This window comes from Oncorhynchus tshawytscha, linkage group LG16, assembly GCF_018296145.1.
Source record: "Oncorhynchus tshawytscha isolate Ot180627B linkage group LG16, Otsh_v2.0, whole genome shotgun sequence".
NCBI classification, from domain to species: Eukaryota; Metazoa; Chordata; class Actinopteri; order Salmoniformes; family Salmonidae; genus Oncorhynchus; species Oncorhynchus tshawytscha.
This window is the reverse complement of record NC_056444.1, coordinates 81456434-81471166: the sequence shown is the minus strand read 5'-3', so window position 1 is coordinate 81471166 and position 14733 is coordinate 81456434. Positions and strand designations below refer to the sequence as shown.

General features: G+C 44.9%; 1 protein-coding gene across 1 annotated transcript in view; it reads left to right on the top strand.

The window, feature by feature from the left end:
- Nucleotides 1-14733, top strand: part of LOC112242888 (potassium voltage-gated channel subfamily C member 1-like) — a 54048-nt gene that overhangs the window by 38317 nt on the left and 998 nt on the right. The window contains exons 4-5 of the mRNA XM_042299760.1: nucleotides 1012-1242; nucleotides 13004-14733. The exon at nucleotides 13004-14733 is cut by the window's right edge and continues 998 nt beyond it. Of these exons, the coding sequence (XP_042155694.1) occupies nucleotides 1012-1242; nucleotides 13004-13071 (299 nt within the window). The 3' untranslated portion in view covers nucleotides 13072-14733. The remainder of the gene's footprint in view (nucleotides 1-1011; nucleotides 1243-13003) is intronic.

The window sequence follows — 14733 nt, the reverse complement described above, 5'->3', positions numbered from 1 at the left end:
ATGTGCCTTTTACTGAGGAGTGGCTTCCGTCTAGCCACCCTTCCATAAAGGCCTGATTGATGGAATGCTGCAGAGATGGTTGTCCTTCTGTAAGTTTCTCCCATCTCCACAGAGGAACTCTGGAGCTCTGTCAGAGTGACCACCGGGTTCTTGGTCACCTCCCTAACCATGGCCCTTCTCGCCCGATGGCTCAGTTTGGCTGTGCGGCCAGCTCTAGGAAGTGTCTTGGTGGTTCCAAACTTCTTCCATTTAAGAATGATGGCGGCCACTGTGTTCTTGAGGACCTTCAATGCTGCAGGCATTTTTTGGTACCCTTCTCCAGATCTGTGCCTCAACACAATCCTGTCTCGGAGCTCTACGGACAATTCCTTCGACCTCGTGTCTTGGTTTTTGCTCTGACATGCACTGTCAACTGTAGGACCTAATATAGACAGGTGTGTGCCTTTCAAAATCATGTTGAATCAATTGAATTTAACACAGGTGTCGTCCAACCAAGTTGTAGAAACAGCTCAAGGATGATCAATGGAAACAGGATGCACCTGAGCTTAATTTCGAGTCTCATTGCATATGGTCAAAATACTTTTTACTTTTTTTATCAATATGGGGTATTGTGTGTAGATTCATGAGGAAAACATGTTTTTATTCCATTTTAAAATAGGTCTGTAAATGTAACAAAATGTGGAGAAAGTGAAGGGGTCTGAATACTTTCTGAATGCACTGTACATGTTGATTTGTTTAATGTTGTGTTAGTGTATGTAAGTTGTTTTGTCTGAAACGTTGTTCCCCCTGCTGCTATTGGACCAGGTCTCTCTTGGAAAAGAGATGTTACCTCAATGAGAGAAAAAAAAAAACCTGTATAAATAAGGTTAAATAAAAAATGGAATAAAGAACATGTAGATATGACCTCAACTAACCTGTATATCCAAATGAAAAAGATGACATGAACAGGGAGGACCTGATTCTAGATCTTACGCTGTATGAACCAAATCTGTTCTCCTGTCCTCCTGTCAGACTCCAAGCAGAACGGAGACGCCAACTTGGCTCTGTCGTCGGATGAGGGGTGCAGCCTGACCCAGCCGCTGTCACCCAGCGAGAAGTGGAACCTACGGCACAGCCACGGTGACGGTCGAGAACACTCCCGGTCGGCCAGGGGGAACAAGAACAGCAAGAAAGAGGCAACCTGCTTCCTGCTCACCTCCGGAGACTTCTCCTGCTCTGGAGGAGAACACACCATAGTCACAGGTAGGTTGACATGCATACAGGCGCACACATACATACTCGTACTCTCTCTCTCTCTCTCTCTGAAACATGGAGCCCACCATCCACAACCATAGGTCACACAACACATCACTGTGAATAATTCGTGGCTTGACGATGAATGAGATGAGAGAGAAAGGGTCAATGTCTGTAATCATATAGTCTACTGTACTGTGGCCAAGAGGTGAGCAGTAGGTGAAATACAGTAACTACTGAGTTGTCCAGAGAGATAAACAGGATGGCAGAAATACAGTAACTACTGAGTTGTCCAGAGAGATAAACAGGATGACAGAAATACAGTAACTACTGAGTTGTCCAGAGAGATAAACAGGATAACAGAAATACAGTAACTACTGAGTTGTCCAGAGAGATAAACAGGATGACAGAAATACAGTAACTACTGAGTTGTCCAGAGAGATAAACAGGATGACAGAAATACAGTAACTACTGAGTTGTCCAGAGAGATAAACAGGATGACAGAAATACAGTAACTACTGAGTTGTCCAGAGAGATAAACAGGATGACAGAAATACAGTAACTACTGAGTTGTCCAGAGAGATAAATAGGATGACAGAAATACAGTAACTACTGAGTTGTCCAGAGAGATAAACAGGATAACAGAAATACAGTAACTACTGAGTTGTCCAGAGAGATAAACAGGATGACAGAAATACAGTAACTACTGAGTTGTCCAGAGAGATAAACAGGATGACAGAAATACAGTAACTGTCACATCTGCTCCCGCTCTTCCCTGGCGCTTGAGGGCGCCATCACACGCTCCCGCCATCCATTACTCACACCTGCCCTCCCTTGTCATTCTCATTAGCGTTATTGGGCTCACCTGTCACATGTTCTTCTCCTCCCTGATATTTGTCTGTTCCCCAGCTCTGTTCCAACACTGCTGCATTGGGTTGTTTTTGTCTTCTGAATTTGTTTCTGACTCTGTTCCTGTCTCGTCTCTGTCCGTTACAATTAAATGTTTTACTCCCCGTACCTGCTTCTGCACGACTTCCGTCGAAGTCGGTCCTTCTCCTAGTTCTCTCTCTCTCCCCCACGCCCCCTCTCTCTCGCTCTATCTCCCCCACTCCCCCCCCCCCCCCCTCTCTCTCCCCCCCTCTCTCTCTCTCTTGGAGGCTTGGAGGCCTGGAGGCTTGGAGGCTTGGAGGCCTGGAGGCTTGGAGGCTGGAGGCCTGGAGGCCTGGAGGCCTGGAGGCCTGGAGGCCTGAGGCTTGGAGGCCTGGAGGCTTGGAGGCTTGGAGGCTTGAGGCTTGGAGGCCTGGAGGCTTGGAGGCTTGGAGGCCTGGAGGTTTGGAGGCCTGGAGGTTTGGAGGCCTGGAGGCTTGGAGGTTTGGAGGCCTGGAGGTTTGGAGGCCTGGAGGCATTGGAGGCTTGGAGGCCTGGAGGCTTGGAGGCCTGGAGGCCTGGAGGCTTGGAGGCCTGGAGGTTTGGAGGCTTGGAGGCTTGGAGGCCTGGAGGCTTTGAATGAGACACAACATATGTCAGAATAGATTTACTAGTGCTTGTATTGTGATGGTATACCTTCTCAGGTGAATAGTGACAACACAGCACAATACTGTGTGTGTTGTGGGTGTATGATTGTTTCTTTATCATTTAAATCAACAGTTTTATTTGAAACAGGAGGCTTGGAGGCATTGGACCAGACAGACAAAGAGACAGAATAATTCCCTTCATTTCCAGCTGGCTGTCAGACTGGCAGCACTCATTCTCTGCTTGAATAGGCCTGCTGCTGCCTGAAACACACAGACACACACACACACACACACACACACACACACACACACACACACACACACTGTGAAAAGCATATCATCGCATCACAGCTCCCCAAAGTCCCCAGAGCCCGGAGTGACAACCAGACTCTATATTTGGACGTAATGGATTAATTTCTCACATCCTGAACAAACATTTTCCACCCTATAGCATGCTGAATTGTATCAAGAGATGGTGTGTATCTGTGTGTGTGTGTGTGTGCGTGTGTGTGTGTGTGTGTGTGTGTGTGTGTGTGTGTAGTCATGTGTGTGGTCATGCATATCTGTGTGTGTGTGTGTGTGTGTGTGTGTGTGTGTGTGTGTGTGTGTGTGTGTGTGTGTGTGTGTGTGTGTGTGTGTGTGTGCGCACGTGTGTGTGTGTGCGTGTGTGTGTGTGTGTGGTATTTGTTCTGAGCCGTATATACTTATGATATTGTCGTGAGACCTCTGCCAAAACGTATTAGTACAGATGAGTCACTTAGGTAAAGACTTTTCAACCCCCCCCCCCCACACACACACCCTTATCAAATGAAATTAGATTTCAGTGCTTGGTTTGTAGCCTGGCCAAGCATGGTGGAAGGTGTTAAGTGGTGGAACTTTAAAGTGTCCCATTGTTTTTGGTTGATGTAATCCACAATCATTCTAGGACTATAATCAAGAGGGGGATGTGTTGTTCATGTGTGTGGACCTGCTGTGACACACCTTGGATTTTCTTTATTTTATCTTTAAGCTTCAAGGTCTTAACTTTGGACTTATGATTGGAAATAATTTGTGGTAGAGCTGCCTTCAGAACAAGATTGAATAAGGAAAACTAGACCGAGCCTTTTCCTCTGAGTGAGAAGCCTTGTGATTCTTCTTGTCCTCTACCTGTCTGACATGTCAGAGCCAAAGAGAGAGAGAGAGGCAGAGACAGAGAGATAATGAAAGAGAGAGAGAGAAAGAGAGAGAGAGACAGAGAGAGAGATAATGAGAGAGACAGAGACAGAGAGAGAGAGAGAGAGATAATGAGAAACAGAGAGAGACAGAGCAGAGACAGAGAGAATGTGAAACAGAGAGAGACAGAGCAGAGACAGACAGAGAGAGAGAGAGAGAGAGAGAGAGAGAGAGAGAGAGAGAGAGAGAGAATGTGAAACAGAGAGAGACAGAGCAGAGACAGTCAGAGAGAGACAGACAGAGAGAGAGAAATAATGAGAAAGAGAGACAGACAGGCAGACAGATCCATGGAGAGGAATGAGGAGATCAATACAGGGAGGAAAGTCTTGACTGGGATCTGGACGTCTCCATCAACATAACACTACAGAGGCTGCTCTGTAATCTAAACACAACCCAATGCCCCAAGCATTACTCGGTCGCAGGGCCGGCCATAGCCTTTTGTGGGCCCCAAGCGACATTTGGTTGTGTTTTATAACAAATGTCATGCAATTCTACACATTTTGAAATGGGGCAGAGAAAATACATTGCTGTTTTACAGCTAAATACATTTTTGCAGTTTTAAAACTAATTTCTATACAATTTTGGCAAAACAATGGGGGATCCCTGGAGGTCAGGGCCCCTGGTGTCACGCCCTGACCTCAGAGAGACGTTTTATTCTCTATTTGGTTAGGTCAGGGGGTAATTTGGGGGTGTGCATTCTATGTTATCTGTTTCTTTGTGTTACGTTCCCCAGATTATGTGTTGTAGATTGTGTATTTGCATGTGTTTATTTCAGGAAATGGCTTCCTGATATCCCTCAAGCAGCTGATTGGTCGACTCCAGGGCTAATTGGAGAGCTGACCCCGCCCCCTCGTCAAGACACAGCTGTCTCCAATTACCCATTCCTTCAGAAGCTATATAAAAGCCTGTGTTCTGTTCAGAAGATCTCTTCTTTTTGGAGGTAGAGATTTTGCTGGAGGTAGGGATTGCTGAGATTGATTGTGATAGAGGTTGATTTTGCTGGAAAGTGGTATGTTCTGTGAGTTTGTTGCTCAGATAGAGCTTATTTGACATCCTTTTGTTTCTTAGTTTGTTTGAAAATTGTTTAATATTCTGTTTCATTTGTTCCCAGGGGGGAAGGGGAAGGCACCTAGGGAGTGCTTAGGCAAGAGGCCCGCGGGCATACATATACCCGTAGCATATTCGCTGTCTAGACACACTAGGTAAGACCTGGGCGGACCACCCCTTGTATTTTGGTTAGGGCACCAGGTGGTGCTAAATTAGGTAAGTAGTGGGTAGGCAGGTAAAATAGGAGAGGGGGGGGCTTTGAGATTTACTTTCTTTGCTTTGGTTCCGTCCAGCCCCTTTTCCCCATATTACCGTGTAAAGGAATAAAGTCCTTGTAAACGGTACCACATTTTGCCTGTTGTCATTCTTACTTGCACATACAGTCCATACCTTTTTTGCTTCACGGAGAGTTTAGTTGTAGCAGGGTGTTGCGTTCCCTCTTCATAGAGGCGTGCGTAACATAATGGGGGCTCATCCGGGATTTTTCCATTAAACCCACCGGACCCTGCTGCTCTGAGCTCTCTCTGTGGTTAGTGATTGAGGTGTGATGGTAGGTTGTGAGTTTGGATGACTTGTTTAGTTAGTGTGTTCAGGAGACTGCATTGTAAAAGATGGCTGCCTCAGCCATCTCCAAGTTTTTTGAAGCGCCCTCTATTGATTGTTTGGTGAGGTTTCGTAAAGTAGACCTTGTAGCTATAGCTGACCATTATGGATTTGTATTCCCTGAGAAAGCCCTAAAGGCTGAGCTGTTGGTGCTAGTCAGGGAGGGTTTAGTGAGAGAACGGATTCTCTCATTGCAAGGAGAGGAGACGGGTAGACCTTCTGATGCCAAGTCAGAGGACAGGGCGGAGGAAGGGGTTCCTCGTACCCCCTTTACATTGCCCCGATTCGATCCTTTATCTTCTGCTTCGGGTCGTTCAGATGGGACTGCTAGGCTGAAGGTGAGGCTGGCTCGGTTAGAAATGGAGCAAAAAGATAAAGAGAGACAGATGAATTTTGAACTTGAAATTAGGAAAATAGAAGCTGACAAGGAGGTGAGGATCCGACAACTGGAGCTAGATGCTGGCTCCAGTGCGACTCCACAAGCTGCTCATCATCAAGCCCACTTCGATGTGAGTAAAAACATAGCTTTAGTCCCTCCATTCCGAGAGTCGGAAGTTGATTATTATTTCTCTGCGTTTGAGCGTGTGGCCGCTGCGCTGCATTGGCCACTCGAGGTTTGGCCGCTCCTGTTACAATGTAAATTGTCTGGGAAAGCCCAGGAAGTAGTAGCTGCTCTCTCCCTGGAAGACAGTTTACATTACGATACAGTTAAAACTACCGTGTTGCGGGCTTATGAGTTGGTGCCTGAAGCTTATAGGCAGCGCTTCAGGAACCACAAAAAAACGTCTCACCGTACATTTGTTGAATTTGCTAGGGACAAAGAGTCTCTGTTTAGTCGTTGGTGTTCAGCCAGCAAAGCTAACACCTTTGCTGATATTCGGGAATTGATGCTGTTGGAGGACTTTAAAAGCAACCTCCCAGATAGACTTGTAGTTCATTTAAATGAACAGAAAGTGGTGACATTGGCCCAAGCAGCAGTGTTGGCAGATGAGTATGCTTTGACACACAAGACTGTCTTTGGTGCACCACGTTTTGAAGGCCGGACGATTACGTCATCAGTTCCTCGTTCAGGTCGCTTTTCCTCTGACAACCCTAAGCCTTTTCAAGAAATCCGTGAATGTTATTACTGTCACCAAAAGGGTCACGTGATTGCGGACTGCCCAGTTTTGAAAAATAAACCGAAACGGTCCCAGTCACCGTCCCCAAAAATGAGAAGTTTGGGTTTAGTCAAGTCTTTGGATCGTCCATTGGATCGAGATATTGACTCAGCATTTGAGAAACCGGATCCTGTCTATGCTCCGTTTATCTCTGCCGGTTACGTTTCCTTAACAGGAGAACCAACTGATCAAAAGCCTATCCAAATCCTACGTGACACCGGGGCGGCGCAGTCAGTAATCATTACTGATGCTTTACCCTGGTCTCCTGAAACGTATTGTGGCTCACATGTCATATTACAGGGGATAGAGACAAAAATCGTACCTGTACCATTACACTGGGTCCACTTAGTGTCAGACTTGGTATCAGGACGTTTCCGTGTTGGTGTAGTGTCTACACTGCCAGTATCAGGAGTAAAATTGCTACTAGGGAATGATATTGCTGGTGGTAATGTCACTCCTGTGTTAGAGGTAGTAGACAACCCAGAAATCAGAACTACAGATGAGAAATTGGTTCAAGCATTTCCACATGTTTTTCCTGCTTGTGTGTTAACGAGGGCACAATCTCGCAAGCTAGGAGATGTGGTGGATTTGGCTAGTTCTATTTTTGAGAATGTTGAGGTAGAAGACAATGCACTGAGTATTCCTTCTGCATTGCCGACAGTTTTTACCCCCGTAAAAACTAAGGCAGGGGAAAACGAAATCGCGCCCCAATTACATGACATTCTTTTGTCTGTCACCCCTGAGAAGGTGATTGAATGTCAAAAAGAAGACACCAGTCTTCAAGTGTTTTGCTTCGGTAATTTCCATTGAGGAAGCTAAAACTAGAGAGACTGCCTACTTTATGGAAGCAGGAGTTTTGATGCGTAAATGGGCATCTCATGACACAATTAGTGACTGGAGTGAAGTGTGTCAAGTGGTTGTTCCTACACCGTTCCGACAGCAGGTGCTGTCACTCGCCCATGACCAGGCGTGGTCTGGACACTTTGGGATCACAAAGACCTATAACCGGGCCCTTCGTCATTTCTTCTGGCCAGGTTTGAAGTCTGACGTGGTCCAATTTTGTAAAACATGTCACATCTGTCAACTCACTGGGAAAGTGAATCAAACAGTTCCACGAGCGCCACTCTGCCCGATTCCTGTGGTAGGGGAACCGTTTGAAAGAGTGATAAAGACACCAGATCGAAGGCGTTCTTCCCGTGTGTGTCATGTTAACATGCTGAAAACATATTATGTGCGTGATTCTCCCGACAGCTCTTCAGGTAAGCCGGTCCAGCCCGCCGTCTCCAGTGGGGCTGCGGTGGTGCTGAAGCCTGGCTGGGACCTAGATGAGGATAAGGAGGACGGGTTGGAGTTACGCCATACATTACAGCAAGGTGAACGCCTATGTAATTCAGAGATGCTGAATAAGGTATATGTGGGCTCCAGTGCCTTGCCTGTAGTGGTCTTCACAGACCATAATCCGTTGGTGTTCTTGAAACAAATGTACAACCAGAACCGCCGCCTTATGCGGTGGGCTCTGATTGTGCAAAGATATAATGTACAGATTTGCTTTGGTTCCGTCCAGCCCCTTTTCCCCATATTACCGTGTAAAGGAATAAAGTCCTTGTAAACGGTACCACATTTTGCCTGTTGTCATTCTTACTTGCACCTACAGTCCATACCTTTTTTGCTTCACGGAGAGTTTAGTTGTAGCAGGGTGTTGCGTTCCCTCTTCATAGAGGCGTGCGTAACACTTTGTTTTTGGCCGAGTGTGGTTCCCAATCAGAGGCAGCTGTCTATCGTTGTCTCTGATTGAGAATCATACTTAGGCAGCCCTTTTTCCCATCTGTGTTTTGTGGATAGTTATTTTATGTTTAGTATCTGTTTACCTGACAGAACTGTTTCCTTTTCGTTTCGTTACTTTGTTCGAGTGTTTCTTTGATAAATAAAATCATGAACACTTTCCACGCTGCGCTTTGGTCCACTCATTCCGACGAGAGACGTAACACCTGGGCCCTGCGTTCCCGGTCGGGTATTTGACCATGATTACTACCATTTTAAATAGCTGGCTAACTACTAATCTAAAACAATAAATAAGCTGACATAACTAATTTAGACTAAAATTATAAATGACATCTGGTGTATTATTACTATTGTTACTTTCCATAGTTGAGACACTGACTGAGTTTTTATAAGAACTGGTTGGGGGCCTGTCATGGCAAATAGGGTCTGCCTGCCAAAAAAAGTGTCGTTGCTATATCAACGGTGTGATGAGCTAATGCGTAGGATTTTGGAGATCATTACAGCCAAAATGTGATTATTTTCATCCAAGCTATGTAAACAAAAACGTTTGTTTCATTACATAGCCAGGCAGAATTTGGCATGTTCTAGCAAGGCCGGGGGCTTATGTTGTTTATGCTGGCACTGCAGGGTCGTGCTCATTAGGTCATTACTCAGCAGAAAATGTCCCCCCAAAAAAGAATGAGCGTTTCTTATTGGTATAGTCCCTTCCTGTTTTTGGCTGTTTTATACCATTTGGTGAACACAACCCAGCTCTGGAAGGCCCTATTTAGGTGGCTGAGGTTGTCAGGTAATTATAGGAATAGAGAATGTTTTCTCAATAACTTGCTTGGTTAAATAAACACAATAATGTGGCTGATCTAACTCATTGTTCAGTTAAAACTAGCAGCAACAATAGCTTTAGTAGTAGTAAACGTTCCGTAGGTAGTGGTGGCTTGTGTCGTCAACTACAAGGATGAAGTGGTGCGTTGATGGATTTGCTCGTCTCTTTGTCTCCCGAGAGACAGCATAGGAAAGCTGAGTAAAGACAGGAGCCCACTGAAACAATCTTTGCTCTACCACCGTCTCAGAGGGAAAGAGAGGAAAGAGAGAGAGAAGGAGAGAGAGAGAGAGAGACAGAGAGAGAGAGAGGGAGAGACGTAGAAGGAGGGAGAGAGACGGAGAAGGAGAGAGAGAGACTGAGAAGGAGAGAGAGAGACTGAGAAGGAGAGAGAGAGACGGAGAAGGAGAGAGAGAGACGGAGAAGAGGAGAGACAGACGGAGAAGGAGAGAGAGAGACTGAGAAGGAGGGAGAGAGACGGAGAAGGAGAGAGAGAGACGGAGAAGGAGAGGGAGAGACGGAGAAGGAGAGAGACAGACGGAGAAGGAGAGAGAGAGAGACGGAAAAGGAGAGAGAGAGACGGAGAAGGAGAGAGACAGACGGAGAAGGAGAGAGACAGACGGAGAAGGAGAGAGAGAGAGACGGAGAAGGAGAGAGAGAGAGACGGAGAAGCAGAGAGAGAGAGACGGAGAAGGAGAGAGAGACGGAGAAGGAGAGAGAGAGACGGAGAAGGAGAGAGAGAGAGAGAGAGACGGAGAAGGAGAGAGAGAGAGAGAGACGGAGAAGGAGAGAGAGAGACGGAGAAGGAGAGAGAGAGAGAGACGGAGACGGAGAGAGAGAGACGGAGAGAGAGACGGAGAAGGAGAGAGAGAGAGAGAGACGGAGAAGGAGAGAGAGACGGAGAAGGAGAGAGAGAGAGAGAGAGAGACGGAGAAGGAGAGAGGAGAGAGACGGAGAAGAGAGAGAGACGGAGAAGGAGAGAGAGACGGAGAAGGAGAGAGAGAGACGGAGAAGGAGAGAGAGAGAGACGGAGAAGGAGGGAGAGAGATGGAGAAGGAGGGAGAGAGACGGAGAAGGAGAGAGACAGATGGAGAAGGAGAGAGAGAGAGACGGAGAAGAGAGAGAGAGACGGAGAAGGAGAGAGAGAGACGGAGAAGGAGAGAGAGAGACGGAGAAGGAGAGAGAGAGATGGAGAAGGAGAGAGAGAGACGGAGAAGGAGAGACGGAGAAGGAGAGAGACAGACGGAGAAGGAGAGAGAGAGACGGAGAAGGAGAGAGAGAGAGACAGAGAAGGAGAGAGCGAGACGGAGAAGGAGAGAGCGAGAGAGACAGAAAAGAAGCGAGAGAGAGAGAGAGAGAGAAAAAGAAAGCAAGAGGGGGAGAGGCTAGAAGGAGAGTGGTAATTCAATACCTCAGCTCTGTATCTGGTGAGTATGAGAGTAATGACATCCCAGCCTATTAAAGGGGAACATCAGACATGTGCTTTCACATTTTAGTTTACATTAGCTGCAGGGAGACAGGGGCTGCAGGTAATGGGGGGCCATTTGGGATCCAGCTAGGAGGTCTGGGATATGCACTGCAGCATTAAAATACTATTATAAATCAATTAATTAGATCAGAATTCACTGTCTGCTACCAAAATAGTCACATGTAGTATACAGAAGTGGCTGCCTATGTGAATGTATCAATTTTACAACTGAACGCCCCCTAACCGCTTCTGCTCACAAAACCTGGGTTCAAACATTTTCGAAATAATTCCAAATACTTAGGCTTGGCTTGATTGAGTTTGCCTGGCGAAGTGGAGCCAATAGAGGTATCCCTAAACCCCGCACATCTGGGATTCCTGACAGGCTTAAGCAAACGCTCAACGAATTTGAAAGATTTCAAAGTATTCGGTATTCATTTGAACCCAGGTCTTATCTGCTCTGCTCTCAGGGTTGTGTTATGACCATAGTGTAAAGAGCCAGGCTAATGTCTGTATCAAGCAGACAGGGAACAGGGTCTGGATAATATGTCAGGGGAGGGGGCATTATGGCAGGAAGCTGTTAAATGTCAGAGAGTAACACAAGGGTAGAAGAACAACGTATAGACTGAGGCTGTGGATGCAAGGACTGACCATCCATGATATCAACATTATAGTTATAACCATGTTATGAGGCTATGCAGGACTGACCATCCATGATATCAACATTATAGTTATAACCATGTTATGAGGCTATACTGACCATCCATGATATCAACATTATAGTTATAACCATGTTATGAGGCTATACTGACCATCCATGATATCAACATTATAGTTATAACCATGTTATGAGGCTATACTGACCATCCATGACATCAACATTATAGTTATAACCATGTTATGAGGCTATACTGACCATCCATGATATCAACATTATAGTTATAACCATGTTATGAGGCTATACAGGACTGACCATCCATGATATCAACATTATAGTTATAACCATGTTATGAGGCTATACTGACCATCCATGATATCAACATTATAGTTATAACCATGTTATGAGGCCATATAGGACCATCCATGATATCAACATTATAGTTTTAACCATGTTATGAGGCTATACAGTGTTTGTTTAAATGTATATTGTTTACAAACATTGGAGTAAAACAAGCTTATATTTTGGGTTCTGATGGGGGACAAAAGCTGAACTAAGCTCATGAGGCATGTATAAATAATATTCTTCAAGAATAAATTGGTACGTATCATTAATGAATGAATTCCTCCAACCCCATTAAAACCTCATTTTCTCAATGATCTGACAACCACCTGCTAATTTCCTCATGTCCGTGACATGACTCTCTAATGATGTGGCAGTCTATTCAACTGCCACTAAGCTGTTGACAGGAAGCAATAGCTACAGCCACAAAGAACGGTTATTGACATATGACAACGTGTTATTACCTCGGAGAATGGGTTATGGCGGACGATGATATACTTTTTTAGCCATAGAGATCCATGTGCTTTTCCCCTTAAACCAATCCACAGGAACTTAGGATGTGCTTTATCGTTCACAGAGTCTGACTGTTCATCTTGATAGTCACCAAATAGAAATAAGGGTCAAGACCATCATAGCCTGAGGCTTCTGCTTCCACTGGACTCTCTCTCTCTCTCTCTGGTCCAGGTTATGATCTGCACACAGTAAAGCTTGAATTGGCCTGAGGGCTTCATTTCAATTATATGGCTAAATTCAGTGGAGGCTGCTGAGGGGAGGACGGCTCATAACAATGACCAGAATGGAGTCAATGGAAATGGTATCAACTACATGGAAACCAACGTGTTTCATACCATTCCCAGTGAAAATCCATTCCAGACGTTATTATGAGCCGTCCTCCCCTCAGCAGCCTCCACTGGCTAAATTACAGTCCGTGTGTAGTCTAGTCCTCATAAATCCAAGTATCTTGTATGTATTCATGCCTTTTCGCCAAGGATTTCTGGTCCTATAGAATATAGGATATTTATCTCAAAGACCGAATATTGAATGAAGGTTAAATCATCCCACAGCCTTTCATACAGTGCTGTTGCCCACTCTTCCATCACTGTCATACCATATATACATGTAGAGAACATTGGTTTGACTGTCCTGTCTCTAATGCTTGTTTTTGTGTTTCAGAAAGCTGTACAGACATCCTGGCTGCTACTGGGCTCTACGCCCATCCAGAAATCACCACTCTGACCTGAAGAAGCCATTTTGGATTGATGAAGGACAAGTGGTCGTGAACCAGGATGGATGCATGGTGGCAAAGCTTCAGATTTAGGCCCCTCCCTCCTTCTCTAACTAACGTGAAGGTTCCTGGATCGTTCCGGAAGGTTCCAGAAGAAGAACGCTTGTCTTTCTGTTGAATACAAAGTAACCAAACTCTGCGGTAGAATCCTTCTATCTGATGCTTTAGAAAGATATAGTTATGTATGTACACACATCTGTCTGTTTTCCAAGCATTTAGCATGTATTGTATTGCATGATCTAGCACTATATAATGTACCTTGAGAAAATAACATCAGTGAACGTTAATGTTAAGGGACATATCTAAAGTTGAGGAGTGTTTTGAATATCTCCTCTGATGTTAATACTCTTGAGTTTCAATCAAACATCAATATTTCCAAATGGTGTTTTCAAGAAATTGCCACTATGGAATTTGCTGATTCTGTTTTAAAAGTGTTCAATACACTATACGATCAGTTCATAGTCCTTGTGAAGAATCCTGAGACCAGAAACCATATGATGTTTCAGAAACAAAAAACATTGCAGTCTTTCATCAATGAAGCATAATTGGTAAATATTGACTAACTAAAATACAACAAAAACATGTGTGGACTTGTATTGTCTAAAAAAGTGACTGTGAACAAATTACAGTTGGATTAGAAGTACGAGTTGTTGTTCCAAGCCGACTGACTCCCAGCAAAAATATAGTCCAGCTTTGTTTTGATTTAAACATGACGGTAAATGGCTTCCCGAGTGGCGCAGCATCACAGTGTTGCAGCATCACTACAGCCTGGGGTTCGCTTTAGTTGGCTCATCGCGCTTTCGCGACTCCTTTTGGCGGGCCGGGCGCCTGCAGGCTGACTTCCGGTCCTCAGTAGAACAGTGTTTCCTCCGACACATTGTTGCGAGCGGGTGTTAAGAAGCGCGGCTTGGCGGGTCATGATTCAGAGGACGCATGACTCAAGCTTCGCCTCTCCCGATCCCGTCGGGGAGTTGCAGCAAATGAGACAAGATTGTAATCACCAAATTGGGGAGAAAAAGGGGTTAAAAAATACAACAAAAATGATAATAATAAACATCCTAACGGTAAAGCAGGTTGGTCTCTTCCTGGTGTCAGTCAACAGACAGGCCGTAATCAGTGGCATGTGACTATAAAAGCTCACATAACTTTCCTTTCACAAACAAAGTATCATGCAATTCCTATTTTTTTTGGGGAAATGTCTGAAAAATTTTAATCATGTATATCTATTACAGTACAGTACATGAACAGATCTGTTTCAGGAAGAAGAGAGACAGTAGTAGCAATAGCAGAATGTGACTATTAAAGTTCACGCTACTTTTCACAAACAAAGTGTCTTTAAATCCTTATACACAAGAAAAAAAGGATAAAAACTGAAATGTCAAAATGCCTTGAGAGACCAGATGCAGTCAGATTAGTAGTCCGGAGGGTAGCAAGAGACTGAAGAAGCTCACACTACTTGTCTTTTCACAAACAAAGTGTCTTGGAAATCCTTGTATAAATTATATATAAATGATATTGTATTTCCATTAGCTGTGTTCCATCAATACATTCGCTGGTTGAAAGGGGACCAAACTTTGGGCGGCCATATTAGTTAAAAATAGATTATCTCAACATCATC